The 14,852-nt window shown below is 36.2% G+C and overlaps 1 protein-coding gene across 1 annotated transcript; it reads left to right on the top strand.

The window, feature by feature from the left end:
• The first annotated feature begins 3,479 nt into the window (after positions 1–3,479).
• LOC149780034 (cerebellin-1-like) lies at positions 3,480–10,189 on the top strand. The gene is made up of 3 exons (XM_089936305.1): positions 3,480–3,762; positions 9,109–9,360; positions 9,927–10,189. Exons 1-3 carry the CDS (start codon positions 3,549–3,551, stop codon positions 10,124–10,126), a joined length of 666 nt encoding a protein of 221 aa, XP_089792431.1. The 5' UTR covers positions 3,480–3,548; the 3' UTR covers positions 10,127–10,189.
• The last annotated feature ends 4,663 nt before the right edge of the window (positions 10,190–14,852 follow it).

Here is a 14,852-nt window from a genome sequence, read left to right as displayed (position 1 = left end):
AAATACTGATGTGATTTGCTACTCAGCGATATACACAAATACCTAAAGTGATCAGAGATAACTGCAATATTTTAGTTGTGTTTAGTGGAGTTGATACACATACCCTGCGAAATATTCATTAGACTTGGTGTAGTGGGGACATGGACAAGATTAGGTTCAAACATTTCTTTTCAAAAGCACAATCTACTCCACACGGATTTGTAACAATAAATTTACATGATCCTCGATCGCGATATCGTATAGGTCTTGATAACATATTTGGTTGATATATTAATGATTTAATTACTCATACATTTATAGCAGCAGAGGAGGTGCGACCTCAATGAAACGTTTAGCAGGTAAACAAAACGCACGTGCAATTTTAGAAAAACACAAACGACAACGATAAAGTAACAAATAAATCTAACCCAATTAGAGAAACTATGGGTAAGTCAGAGGCTTCGGTTTGGCGTTATTATGCTTATATTTTATGAGGTCTTATTTTTCAAAAATGACGTTTCAGCAAAAGGTCTGTTCGCCTCCTCTGCTGTGTATATCAGATTTATTAACTAACTATTCCCGTTTATCTCTATAATCGTTTGACCCCATGATTTCTTTGACCATGTGATTACTTGTAACAACGTAATACCATTTCAAGTTAAACATGTGGACCATTTGAACATAGGATTTATCGTTGACCTCAGTTCTTATCCCCCTCGTTGTTAACTTACATATACGCCGATATAATGATGAAATACTCCAATACCCCACATTGCTGCTGGTACAGAACCTATGCCAGATATCGAGAAGGCCTGTCAAACCTCGCAGGATGTTAACACATTCATTTCGAACTTGGATCTCAACAAAGAATATTGGCAGGTGCTCATTTCTGGTTATGTCCGCGCGTCGACGGCATTCGCGACTGCAAAAGATTGAGACCAGTTTAAAGGCATGCTTTTCGGTTTATTCAACTTAACGGATTAAATGAAGACGAACTTTCCAAGTATTTCAATCGAGCACTATTATTCTCATCGGAGATATTCGTGTCCTAACGTTGTTATTCCAATGACCATCTCGCACAGTCGTTCTTATTAAATTTAAGTGAATTCATGGGCAGTCATTCTTAATATATAGCTTTTTATTCGAACCTGTCTCCGTATTACATGAATTAGTCATAATATTATTATTTTGGCTGTTATGGAGAATTGTTGAACTTTGGTGATTTTGTGTAACCCCGATACATCCGTCAGTGGTGACGTTGGTTTAAGGGATGATGCAGATTAACTTTTTGCAGAGTAAAGGGCTAATTGTTTTAGACCAACTGGTATGCTGAATAGGGGTTCTTCAGGGATCCTTCGTGAATATAATCTCTATTATTATGTTGTCATTCTTTATCTTACAAGAGAGCACATTGGTAATAAATCCATACATTAATCACGACTGTTGATTGACTACACAATAATCATACTTGCTGATAATTCCGTGCATCAATCATTATATGTTGATAAACGAACAATATCGTTTGTGATTTGTTGTTGAAATTCCATGCTTTGATCGTATCCATTTGTAGACTTTTGTATGCACAAATAAGCTGTCATATTCATTCCGCATATGTACAATATAAATAAACATCTCATTAATGCAAGTATTTTCGCTTGTTGCGGCCTGCTACTGCAACATGGTATTATTTTTAAACAACTGCAGATTACCTTGGGTAAAATAATGTGTGATTTGGATTCTTAACGTAGCTTTAAAAAAAATGTTAAGTCATATCGCTACGGTGTCTGCAGTGTGACAGTTTAAAGTGATGTCCTCATCATGCCGCAGACATCCCACCCAGTCACATTATTCTGACACCATGCCAACCATTCCTAACAATAACCTCTTCATGTTGAGCGCCAAGCGAGGTAACTGTTAGTACCATTTTTGTAAGTCTTGGTATGACTCTGCCTTGGATCGAACCCACGACCTCCAGCATCCGAGGCGGACCATCTGACCACTAGGCTACAACTTGTGCAAGAGCACGATTAATTAGATTTATGGGGACAGGTGAGTGTTAAATCGCATTATACTGCAATGAAGTTTGATGTCATAAGAGGAGGTGATTCTTAATTAAGCCTTCTTTTAATTAACCGTCATACAGACAGATAGGAAAAGGTTAACTTCGATCTTGTATCGAACATTTCAGAAGTTCAATTTGTCCAGGATCAGTTATTTGGAAATCTAGAGGTCAGGCTGACCACAATTTTAGTGCATGTTTATAAAAGTCTGTAGATATCTTTAATCCTGATAGGTTACGCTAAATAAGGGGCTTGGTTCCCACACGAAATTTCTTGATTTTTAATATTGCCCCATCGAAAAAATCTAGTCAGTCTACATTATTCCTGCAAGAGTGAAAATAAAATAGACTCCGCGATTTAATTTAGAAGAAATACCATCGTAAAACATTTACCCAAGGGACCGGATATCTGGAAAGTCGACGGACGAAATTCTGGCGGTACAAGCGAACAAAGCTTGAAAGCACAAGGGGAAATAGCTCCACTGACGTTTCCACGTACCTACTTATCCAAGTATCTACATATCCACCTACCCACACAAGAAAAGAGGCGAGACAGTAGGGAGGTTGGAGAAGGAAAAAGGCGAAAGGACCGAGAACGACCACAGTGAACTAGGAGTGAACCGGAAATAAGCAGGTTATGAAGTTGTACAAGGCAATGACTTCGATTGTTCACTCGATTCGATGATGGACCAATCCTATCATTTAAAACAGATCGGCTATTAATATAACTATATTTGTGTTTGAAATTCGCTGAATGATTTATTTCAAAGAGATATGTATCTTCCTAATTTAATGTCTTATCACAGTTGTTTATGTAATTGATTAAATTGATGGTTTTCATGTACGGGGGCTCGTGACATTCTGTTCTATATATCTGCTCAGATCTGTATTTATTCCACCTATAAGTTCACACTTTATATTGCTTTTTACTCAATCCAGGCAGCAATACCGAGGGCGATCACCCTCTAGATAACGATTGTCAAATAAAGCGGACACCTTGAAAGAAGGTACAACCTCAACAACACCAACACCAGCAGCAACGCTACATGCAGACTGAAAACACTGCATGTAACATTCTACAAAGGTCTGCACAAATCTTCAATTGAAGCTGTTTCGTTTCTTGTTACAAAAGTTGTGTTGAATAAGTCAAAATAATCTATAAAGGTGGAATTCGTGAATTCGTACGGTCGTTCCTTAGCTTTCTGTTTGTGTATGAATGATCTATAATTACGTTGCCCATTAGTTCACTGACCTATAGATAAACGTTTGTTAATTTATTAACAACAAAATTTTTACCTACCAAACAATTGTACAGCTATATGTTTATATCAACGTCCAGACATTAATTGACAACTGGAATTAGGTTTGTGTTGTTCACATCCTATCCCTCTAGTGCCAAGATAGGTTATCATTTGACGACATCGACACACCTTGTTTGTGATTATTATATAGTGGAAGTGAAGGACATTTGTACTACTAAAATTAAGGATACTGACTTTAACTAGTCGTTATGTCGATGTACAGTATATCCCTGTTGACCATATTTCTGTCGTATGTTACATCAATCCCCGTAAAAGATGCCGAGAACTCTGTTCTTAGTAGACTGGAATTACTAGAGGAAAAGTTCAAGAACTACGAGGAGGACATGGCAAGGCTACATTACTTGGAGTCCTGGTATAAAGAACTGCATCACAAGCTGAGCGACTTCACCTTCGAGAAACGTCGTAAGTAACATGGTATCCGTGATGTTACCAGTGTTATTGATATGACTCATGTATTACACAGAGAAAACAAACTGGCCATATACCTAATTCTGAAAATAATTAAAGCACTCGGAGAAGAAGAAAAAATCGGCTCATGAAAACACGCTTGCTTTTGAATCATTCCAGATCAAGTGTGCCATATTTTGGAAAGTTGGGAATTCGAACTCCTCGAACAATTTGGCAAAAAATATATGTTGAAGTACATGTGGAGGGATGAAAACCTACACAATATTATGTTCGTAACTCAAACATTTACTGAGATACAGCTTTCTGAAAAGTGTCACCAATAAGGCGCCATCCATTTAGTACGTACGTAAAAATCTGGCAAAGTTTCTCCCCTCCACCCCTCCCTTTACACATGCGTACTTTTTTAACCCCCACCCCACCTGCGTACGTATGCTTGACGCACACACACACACACACACACACACACACACGCACGCACACACACACAAACCGAATTATATAGAACAGCCTATATTTAATCAACGCAGAAACAACCAAGGATTAATAATATTAACGTGTTTAGTAAAACAGATAGACCACCGACGTTCCATGTATGGCTGCATCAAAGAAATAAGCTACGTAACTTTAAAACGTTTGTCTAGTGTCCGCTAAAATTCAGACGCCGACTGAAATCAGTTGAACAGGTTACGTATTAGCATAATTATTATCGAGGTCCCCCCCCCCATTTCCTATGCGTACGTACATTATCAGTAGACCCTCCCCCAATCGCAAACGTTTGCATTTTGGTTATCCCCCTCCCCCTCCATGCGTAAGTACTAAATTAACGGCCCCTAACTTGGGACAGCATGTAGCTGGGGTCGAGATTCACATAACTTTGTTTCCACATTTCTAATTGGGCTAGACAGCTCAAAAGCAAACGTCCTACTGAAAAGTTTTTTGTAGATCACGATTCTGAAATCATATTGAAGCTATCTTGCATGGATACCACATTATATGGCCACAAAACCCCTATCCCAAGCAATGTAGTATTTTTTTCTGGATTTTACAACAGTCCAGCATGCACATGCAAATAGAGACACACTACTGGGCATGTAGTAAGGCAATGGATGATACTCCATGATTAATCAGTAAAAAGACCTGTATCTTTATTATATTTTCAGATTTTATTGTCTTAAAGATGGTTGCAGAGCAAAAAATATGTAAATTTCTCTCTTATTCAAGAGGTCATGGAACCCCGTAGATGACTCAAAAAATCTTAAACTGATGGAATTTAGACTTCATTGCTATGCCTCCAACATATCAAAATATTGTTATCGTCATATGTTTTTGGTTTTTCAAAGTTTGTGGTGTATCTGTACGATGGGTTTGGTCAGTTTTTGGGTAAATTAATCTAAGCAACTCGGAGTTATTGTGTCATTTCAAATTCGCTAAAACATGATACAAATTCTGTTCATTATCTCCAAACTCATCCACAGAATTCGGACATTAAACCCGAGTATTGAACAGATATTTAATTTTAGTGATGGAGCGGCATCGCAGTACAAAAATTACAAGATATCACTAATTTGACATTTCTTGTGAAAGGATGCGCCACACAACATGCCCAATACTTTTTGCTGCTTGAATGTGGATGCTGAACAGCTGCAAAATCCTGAAAACAATTAGTACATGGCTTATGAGTGGGGTTTGGAGCCATATAACGTGGCATCCATGCAAAATAGCTTCAAGATGATATCAGATCCATGATCCACATAAAACGTTATGTAGGACTTGTGATTTTGAGCTGTCTAGCCCACTTATATACAACTCAATCATAGCAACATTATTTCCCAAATTATCGGTGGCACTCAATTTTCAGAAAGCTGTATCTCAGTCAATTTTTGACCTACAAGCCTAATATGTTGTAGGTCTTCATCCCTTAACAAGTACTTCAACATATATTTTAACAGATTTTTTGAGGAGATCTAATTCCTACCCCTGGCCCACTTGACATGGAAAGATCCTTTTATTAAATAATTATATTCGTCCTAAATTCACCAGGGCTGAATAAGATCGTGGGTTAAATTATAATATACTTTTGGTCTTGGATTAGCAAATAGTCTGTATGACGCATTAATGGTACGATTTATAGCATGCCGTAATGAGAGCACTATTTCAGCTAAATCGGTTCGTGGATTTACATTCTCACATATGTTTACAAACAACTATTTAGACCCGTTTTATCACCCCATAATCTAGAGCAAAGATGAATGTCATTGCTTGATCTTATAACTGGGACATCGGAATACTTGTATTTATGAACAGAAGATATTTTAATGTTTGCAAAAGGCGCAAACAATACAATTGGCAACCTGTGATGTGCTTACCCTTCCTTCATACATTTAAAATTGTTCAGATGCTACACTACATAATTTTCCCTGTCTGCGTGGGTTCGAGTCTCGGGCTCGGCCAATATGGGTATGTGATAAAGCTTGCCAGTAGCTTCTCGTGGGTCGGTGATTCTTTCCGGGGGTTCCCGGGTTATTCAAGCACCATTTATACTGTCAGCCATGTATAGCCTATCGTGTGCTTAAAATGGTGTTAAATTCTACAACAACAACATAATTTTCGAACATTTTTGTGCATTATGCAACTTTGGGGTTTCGAAACTCTGCATGTGGATTTTCTTTCAATGTAGACTTTACTTTTCTCGTATAAACTTGTATTATGTCACAGACCAACACTTGCTAGAAATGCAAAGCTCACATACCAAGCTTTGTTCTGGCTAGGTAACTTGCATTCAAGAATAATCTTCACACAATTCCATTTCAGTTTTATAGAAACTTGATCAGAACTAATGTAAATCATTATCTGGAAGAGAATTGCTTAATTACTTTACTTTCGAAAAGATCTAACGATTGCATCAAACTGTTCAATAAATGCGGAAGTCTGGAAAGACCGAACACTGGAAGGATACCCAATATAGCTGCAGGGAAGCTTCGGGTAAGTCCTGTACTTCGACAAGACGTATGACACCATAATTTAATGGAATCGTCTATGTTTAAAGCAAATATTGATAACACAAGTCTTACGATTAACGAACAGCTGGCTGACTTCAAAAAACCTAAGTTAGTCTTAAATAAATTTATAACCTGCAACTTGTGTTTAGAAGTCATGATAAGGCCGCTGGAAGAGGGTCAATCATCACAGTAGCAAATGTATTCAGTCAAATTAATGTCAGTAATGCATCATATGCCTTGGCTGTTCGCGTGTTCACACACAAATCTCTTGATCAATGTATTCCCTTCAATCAGTATATCTTCTATTTGACCATTGTTACTATACTCTTATAATTAATTACAGAACAGAGTGAAAAGCAAAAAGCCTTGTAAATTCAGCTAATAATTTATTTCCCTAGAATACGAAGTGGAAACGAAAAAAGAACGCACGGTATTGCGAATTAAATCCCAAATAATCCTAATATTACAGACACAAGACCTAATAGTATAAAGTTCTGAATCAAGTTCAGTAGAAATCCCAAAAGTACAACGCTGAAACGGTTGATGTGCCTGTGGCGGCTTGTATTGTGATGTTGAAGCAACAGTCTTTTATTTAAAATCAGTAATATAAGTCCAGGTTTGAATTCATTATAAATCTCAGTTAATGTCTCTGTCCAAGAATATTATTGTTGAGTTCTCTATATTTCCATTGAAAATAATCACTGAATTTAATAATTTGAAGAAAAAATTCCAGTCCAAATGAACTTCTGGACACAACAATAATACAAACTAATTCTGCTTGATCTTAAGCACGAATGAATAATATTTCCAAGGACAAGATTATGTAGTCCTCCACTTGACCTCAGGTCCCAATTAACATTCATTAAAAAAGAAAAACATTATCTAACAGAAAATAACCATCTAACAACTTCTTAATGTTTACAATATAAAATCTAAGTTATTAGAAAGTGTTACTAAAATTATATATAACCTGCACAAAGTCAAGTACACCATGTTAATAGCAGTGTAATTCCAATAACCTAGACACAGACCAAAAAAAATATTTACTTATATTTATAATGATCCTGATATTAAACCCATACACATAGGTAATAGTTTAGCTATTTATTAGTTGCTTACAGAGCAAAATATATTTTAAAAAATCAATAATTCAGGTCAAGCAGAAAATAAACTTGATTTTAGACAAGGTAAAGTCCAACATACAATGTTACATTAGAATAGCATATATTGAAATAAACAATTTAGCACAACAAACAATGCAAATATGAAATATGCATAACTCTATCCTCTTGAAAGTTAACAGTACCCTTCGTTTTACTTGGAGACTTCAATGGCTTCCAAGGATATCAAAGACACGGGAAAGAATGGAAAACTATTAAAACAGGATTTCTTATTTTGTATTAATAATCATAATTGAGTTTATGATTTCCACATGCTCTCTCTGTCTCTCACTGGTAGAATTAATGTACCTGTACCCTGCCACTGGATCCTACTCCTTAGAACTGACCATCTCGTCACTTGACTTGGCGTGACGACCTAGATCTAGATATGCCCATTTTACAATATGCTGAAGGATATACATAAACGTAAGAGGCTAGGCCAAGGATGTAAACTGATGAAGGCAGATTGGGAACCGTTTCTGTCTCAACGCTAATCAAATTTGACACTTGATTATTTGAATAGCATAGTGGACCCAATACACATTTTTGTGAAGATCAAAACTGAGTCTCAGAACTTGGGTTTTCGCCACAACAAAAGTAGGGGGCAAAGATAAAGCATGAGGCTTGGATCATCATGAATGCGATGAAATGGGCAGAAGCTCCTGCAATTACTATATATGTCGAAAAAGTATTCTGCCCGGATTAAAGTTATGTATAGTTGACGTTCACTTGCATACAGTCTTTGACCTCTAGCAGATCAAAACGTTGGGTGCATATGAGCACTATGCTGTTTGTTTTTATGTTGACGTGGGCAATTTACATAATACTTCCCGGAGGTATATCCATTTCCTCTGGATAGCTTTCAGAAATGGCGCTGCCTACCCCAACACAAAAATGTATACCTGTCAAAATGTTTAAGATTAAGTTAGGTAGGCGGCCCCTTATTGCTGGTTGAATAGGTCATTCATTATATGGTGTCATGCGCTTTCTCCGAGTCAAGAAATACGGCAACTGCGTTTTCCTTCTCCATAAAAGCTTTCTAATAAATGCTTTTAGTCTAACAAGATGGTCTGACATCATGCGTCTGAATCCACCCTGAACGTCTGATAGTACAAGTCTACTGTAAAAGTATGGGCTGTATATAGTAAAAAATGTTACAGATAAAAATTTGTTCATTCCAGAAATTACATGGCAACCAGGAAGTGCACAAGTTGCATTCTCGGCATACCTAAGTGCAGCAATTCACAATTTGCAAATCGGACAGCTGATCAGTTTTGACAGAGTAGCGGTGAACATAGGGAACGGTTTCGACGCCACCACGGGAACTTTTACCTGTCCTGTGGCGGGTATCTACTTTGTCACGGTGTCGCTAATGTCTTATCTCAATAATGAACTTAAAGCAGAGCTGGTCCAAGACGGAAGCAATATAGCAGGTTTGGTTCGACGTTTATTATGTTATAAACAAGCTACATCTACGGAAATGTTTTGTAGGTTTAGTTTTCATTTTGCTTGATGAAAAAAGTAGGATAACTAAGTGAATGTCATTGTCTCTCTGAAGAAGGTAGGAAATAGGCACCTGAATCGACACTCGGGTCAATGACGTGACTGTTTAGAGAGCCAGGTCTTGCCCAAGACTTGTACAGATAGAAACATCCGGTTTTTAAATCCTGTCTTTTAATGCTTTCATCAGTCAATCTTCCAGTGAAAGATGCTTATTGCTTGCTCTTTGTTCGATATGGTACTACACAAGCTTGTAATATGCAAGTCAACTACTGCTACAAGTAGATAACTGTCATTGGAATTTAAATATATAACATCGAAAGAACACAAAGCCATGTACATTGTTTCAGCAGCAAGATTTTGTCAGCGCGTCGATGTGTTTGTATTAGATACATTCTTAGTTTCAGAATGGTAAAAGTAGTCGCAGCCCAATTTTGATATTTGTATAGTCACGTTTCATTTGCATGCCTTTATTATTATTATTATTATTATTATTAAGGTGTGTACACTGCTGGAGGCTCAAGTAGCATTGACAACCAAGGATCAAATTCAGTTGTGACAAGATGTGAAGCTGGACAGAAACTTTTGGTTAGAGCGTTTGACATCAGTGGATCAAAAATATGGGGTCACCCGGACTACCGTTGGAGTACTTTCAGCGGATTTTTACTTTATCCTGTTGAGACGGAGATCGTAGGATAGATTCCTATATTGCCCGACTTGGTTAAGCTCGGTTTTTAGTGTCATGCATTTCGTTTGCTGGGAATTTATGCAATAAATTTCTGATTCAAAACTTGTTGACTCCTGTTTTACTTATAGATATTAAGCCGAAGGCATTTCGGACACGTACCTGACTTGTGCATACCTACTGAATGGTGAGCCTCGAGCAGAGTGTTTGATCCGAATGTGGAGCACAATGTAGTCGATTTCTACTCTGCGAAACGGAAGTATCTGTCTTGAGCTGGTTTTAGAAACTTTACGAGGCCGAACCTCCAGAGACAATCGATTTTTTTTGACAGGAATGCTGTTTAAACAAGGAAGTTTAACCATCTTGTTAACATTTTGTGTGTTACCTTGGACTATTATTTAGTATAGATAATAAAGAAATGTAGCTTCTTTACGTTACATCTGAATTTAAAACTTGTATCAAAGAGTCCATATATCAGAGGTGGCAGGTATCATGGAATGATGCAATATAGGACACATGGTACTAATTCAACTCCAATAGTAAACATATGGAAACACCATCATATTCACAATTCAATAACTTAAAATTTCTGGGTGCTCATGATGAGACCTATAATTCTCCATGCACATCTAACCTTGCTGCAAGCTTATGTGTGGAGAACACCATATGAGCCGCGGCATTTTGTTTACATACATGTGCATGAAACACATGTTATCGATTCTGTACCAATTGAATCAGGTGCTACTTTCATTATTGAGTACTCCTGAGTCAAGCCTGTAAGAATGCTAAAATTGCATCAGTAGAAATTTGTCTATATTTTTTTTAAATTTCATATAGATAAGATCTCAAAAGATATTTTTACTAAAATTTTAATTTTCATTATTAACCAATTATGGACCACCAAACCCGTAAATACTCTATTATTTCTTCACCCATTTCTACACTGGTTCACAGTTCTTCCATATAATTAGTACCGTGTGTCCTGAATAGCAAACTTCATGCAATCAAGCCAACCCAAGGAGTATGGGCTCCTTGCAACAGAACCATCCATAGGGAGGAGGTATTCATTGCAAGAATTAGAATTAGTCATACTTATATAACCCACTCCCACATGCTTAAAGGCGAAAACCCACCAAAGACCTCTTCCAGCAATTAACCATTCACTGTTAAGCATTTTCTGATAGTGTTTCGACCTCCAACCTACGCGCGATAAATACTACAATGTGCATGACATGGACGAACTTTTTTATACAATAAACGTATCTTGTATTTTAAAATTAAGATATAACTTGTGTCCACCGTAAGCATATTTATGTAATGCATATACTGTAGTTTATATTAAATACATTTTTATCTAAATCTCCATTAACACACACCATTTACATTCCTCGTTGATCGGGAAGCTTTATATATTACCCTTGCCATCATCACTTTCATCACTTTTTTTTATTCCTACATATAACCTTTTGTGTCGCGCTAAAGAGCCTCAAAGTGCTGATGCGCCGTAAACGTACAATCAATCAGCCATTCAATCAATCAACGAAGGCTGAAGGTGTTGACGTGCCTGTAGTCTGTTGTACCGAACTGCACTCATGTACAAAGAGTCGTTTGTTGAATCGCACTAATATTAGCCAAGGTTTCCTTGTTTGAATTCACTATACTTCCGAGTTAATGTCTCTTTCCAAGTATATTATACAGCGTTTTGTATTTCCAGAGAATAATCAATAATTTCGTAGAATTAAAATGTGAATACAACTATATAAATGAATTCTGCCCAGATATTATTGCAGGAACAAGTTTTTCAAGGAAACAAGATTATTAATTCCTATTCTTCACATTGGTCACAATTAGCATTCTCTAAAGAAAAACTATTACTTGCTGGAAACTTCCATTCAAGAAGATTATCTTGCAAATATTATAATAAAGAACATGGTAAAGACAATGTCTTTTACTCAGACAAAGAGAAAATATTATCTATGTCTTGGATTTTTACAGAATAAAAACATTGAATAATTCTGGTCAGATAATAAATAAACTTGAGTTTGGACAAGTTCAGCTATAAAATAAGATATAAGATATAACGTTTATGCTATGAGTTTTTATGTAATGTACCTTTTCATCTAAATTTGTATTGACACACGCCATTTACATTGCCCGTTGATCGGAAAGCTTTATATTTTCTCCTGATCATCTCAATGTTTGATTGTAACTATTTCCGTTATCGCTGGATTATAAAAAAAAACTTTTGTCGACTGTAAATAATCTTACGTGTAACCTGTTCTATGACGCTAAATAGCCTTGTAGTGATGGTGCGCCGTAAAACTACAATTAATCGATCAATCAGTCTGCGTAAGTCAGGGATGTAGGTACTATAACAATCAGACATGATCTTTTTTTAAAAATTGAAAAATATTGCTTTCATAAATGAAGATTAAATATTGAAAATCATACGAGAATGTCTACTTTGAACCGAATGACCTCTCTGAGTTATTGCTACCTGTGCCGACAAATGCTACAATGCAACTTTTGAATTCAAATTTATTTAAGGAGTTACCATATTAACCAGAAATAAATTTGAAATGAGACAACTATGCAGCAACGTTTTCTTGTAAGGGTAGTAACTCAGTATGGGAGCTTCATATAACAAAACAAGCATTCATTTTATTTATTCTGCAACATCTTGTGTTTTATTTATTCAGTTACATGCTATATTTAGCTGATCACCGTGTAACTAGATTAAGTTTCCTATATCAAATCACCAATTGCAATTCTGTTCATGATTCTTACAACACAACACCATCTCTGATTTGACGTCAAGGAAAATACTATGGTGTTAAATGTCCATAAATCACGATATTATATACATTCAGTTTAGCACAACAGAATCAGTGCTAGACGCAACTCGGTTCTCTTGTTTGACTTCAATGAGCTCCCAGCATGAGATAGATAACAGAAAGTTTTCAAAAGGTCTATGCATGAACGAAAAAATGGAAGATTTAGGAAAGCCTATACGAGAGCAACGCAATACCAACTCACCTTCTCGACTAGATCTATTCGAAGGATAACAGTCTCTAATATGCGGTTTGATGCCCCCAAGCCTGCCTGTGGAATTTTCAGTCCACATATTTTGACTATTACATAAAGTACGATTTAAAATATGTTTGAAGTCACAAAATACAAACGTACATTCAGAAACATCTGACATCTTTGGCTGCTGCTTCTTTTCTTGCATTACTCTTGATACCAAAGTGATTAGACAACCAACAAAAATGGTTACTTGTTTATCTTTATGACCAAAAACAAATTAATACTTGGGTATGTATGTAGCGTTTAAAGGTCCCTCAGTACATTAGTGGCTGTATGACGAAAACTAGAAGTAAAAATAAAGAATTGCACAAAAACCAGAGAAAGATAAACCCTTCCAATTAAATGCAAGATTTGGCGCTGAGCTTGTCGCAAATTGCGATTTTCTTTTTACTTATTGAAGACAAAATATACCATCAGGCGATTTTTGGCGAAATTGTTTGGCTGTTTAAACTTGTATATACAATTTTGGGGGAGGGTGCAAAAATTGAAATGCACCATTAAAGGAATCCATAAACTCAGACATAAAAATGCACTGGAATCTATCTATTGTAACATAAACAGATCCTTTGTTCGTAATGACAAACGCATCTTAACAACGCATTTTTGATCAAAATACGCTTATCCAGACACCTGGCCTGGGTACTGTATACTGATACACTTATATAGTCATGCTACCAGATTACCCACAATCGATCAAGCTCCGTAGGTAAGAACAAGAACATCTACAATCGACTAAATAATCGTTTATATATATATATATATATATATATATATATATATATATATATATATATATATGTTTTAATAGACCTGGGGGATCTGAATCTTTAATATCATGGATGCGGAGGGTGTTCTTTATGACATAAATTAAACATATTGTTGATGTTAGTGAAAGGGTGAATATGAACATTGTAATGCGATTATAGATGTACAGACCACGACTTACCATGATATATGTGTTAATCTTTCATGTTATATATCATGTGTGATCGCCGGTCTGTGGTAACAACTGCACTGCCATTGAGTTCAACCTGGCACATCGTTAAAAACTCACAGCATCTTCTAGAATCTTATTTTATATTAATTTGTCACAACCAGAAATATATTTATCACACTTAATTCCCATCCAAATCATCGATTGAATAGCACTAACTTGATTTTTTCCAACTGCTGACATCACGAAAATATGTCTGCAGGCAAGATTTCCGACACATGAGCGGTTCCAGTCAGTAAATGTGTCAAGTTCACATTCTGAATAATAGTAATTGTTGACTTTATATGATGGCGTTCTTTTATACACGCATAAGTAAGCTTTGAATATGTAAATGTCACGAGTCTATGCACTTAAAATAATTAACAGAAAAGAGTGAAGAATACAAGCTTTGGAAAATTTAAGAAATAATTTATTTCTCTACATAAAAGTTGCAAAATGAGAAAAAAGAACTTACTGTATTGCGAATTAAACCCAAAAATAATCCAAGAATTAAAGAAACAATCCTAGTAATAAAAAGTCGTGAATAAAACTAATTTCAAGCCCGGAAGAGTTCCAAAATTGAATGCGATTACGTGTCTGTCATGTCCTGCAAAGTGCTGATGTGTCCACAGTCTCTTGTTGAATCACAGAAACATTATTTACATGCCAATGAATCTTTT

The sequence above is a fragment of the Sinohyriopsis cumingii genome, chromosome 16 (genome assembly GCF_028554795.1).
Source record: "Sinohyriopsis cumingii isolate HCF-2022 chromosome 16, ASM2855479v2, whole genome shotgun sequence".
Lineage (NCBI taxonomy): Eukaryota > Metazoa > Mollusca > Bivalvia > Unionida > Unionidae > Sinohyriopsis > Sinohyriopsis cumingii.
The sequence above is the reverse complement of the archived record's forward strand: the minus strand, read 5'-3'. Positions and strand labels throughout refer to the sequence as shown.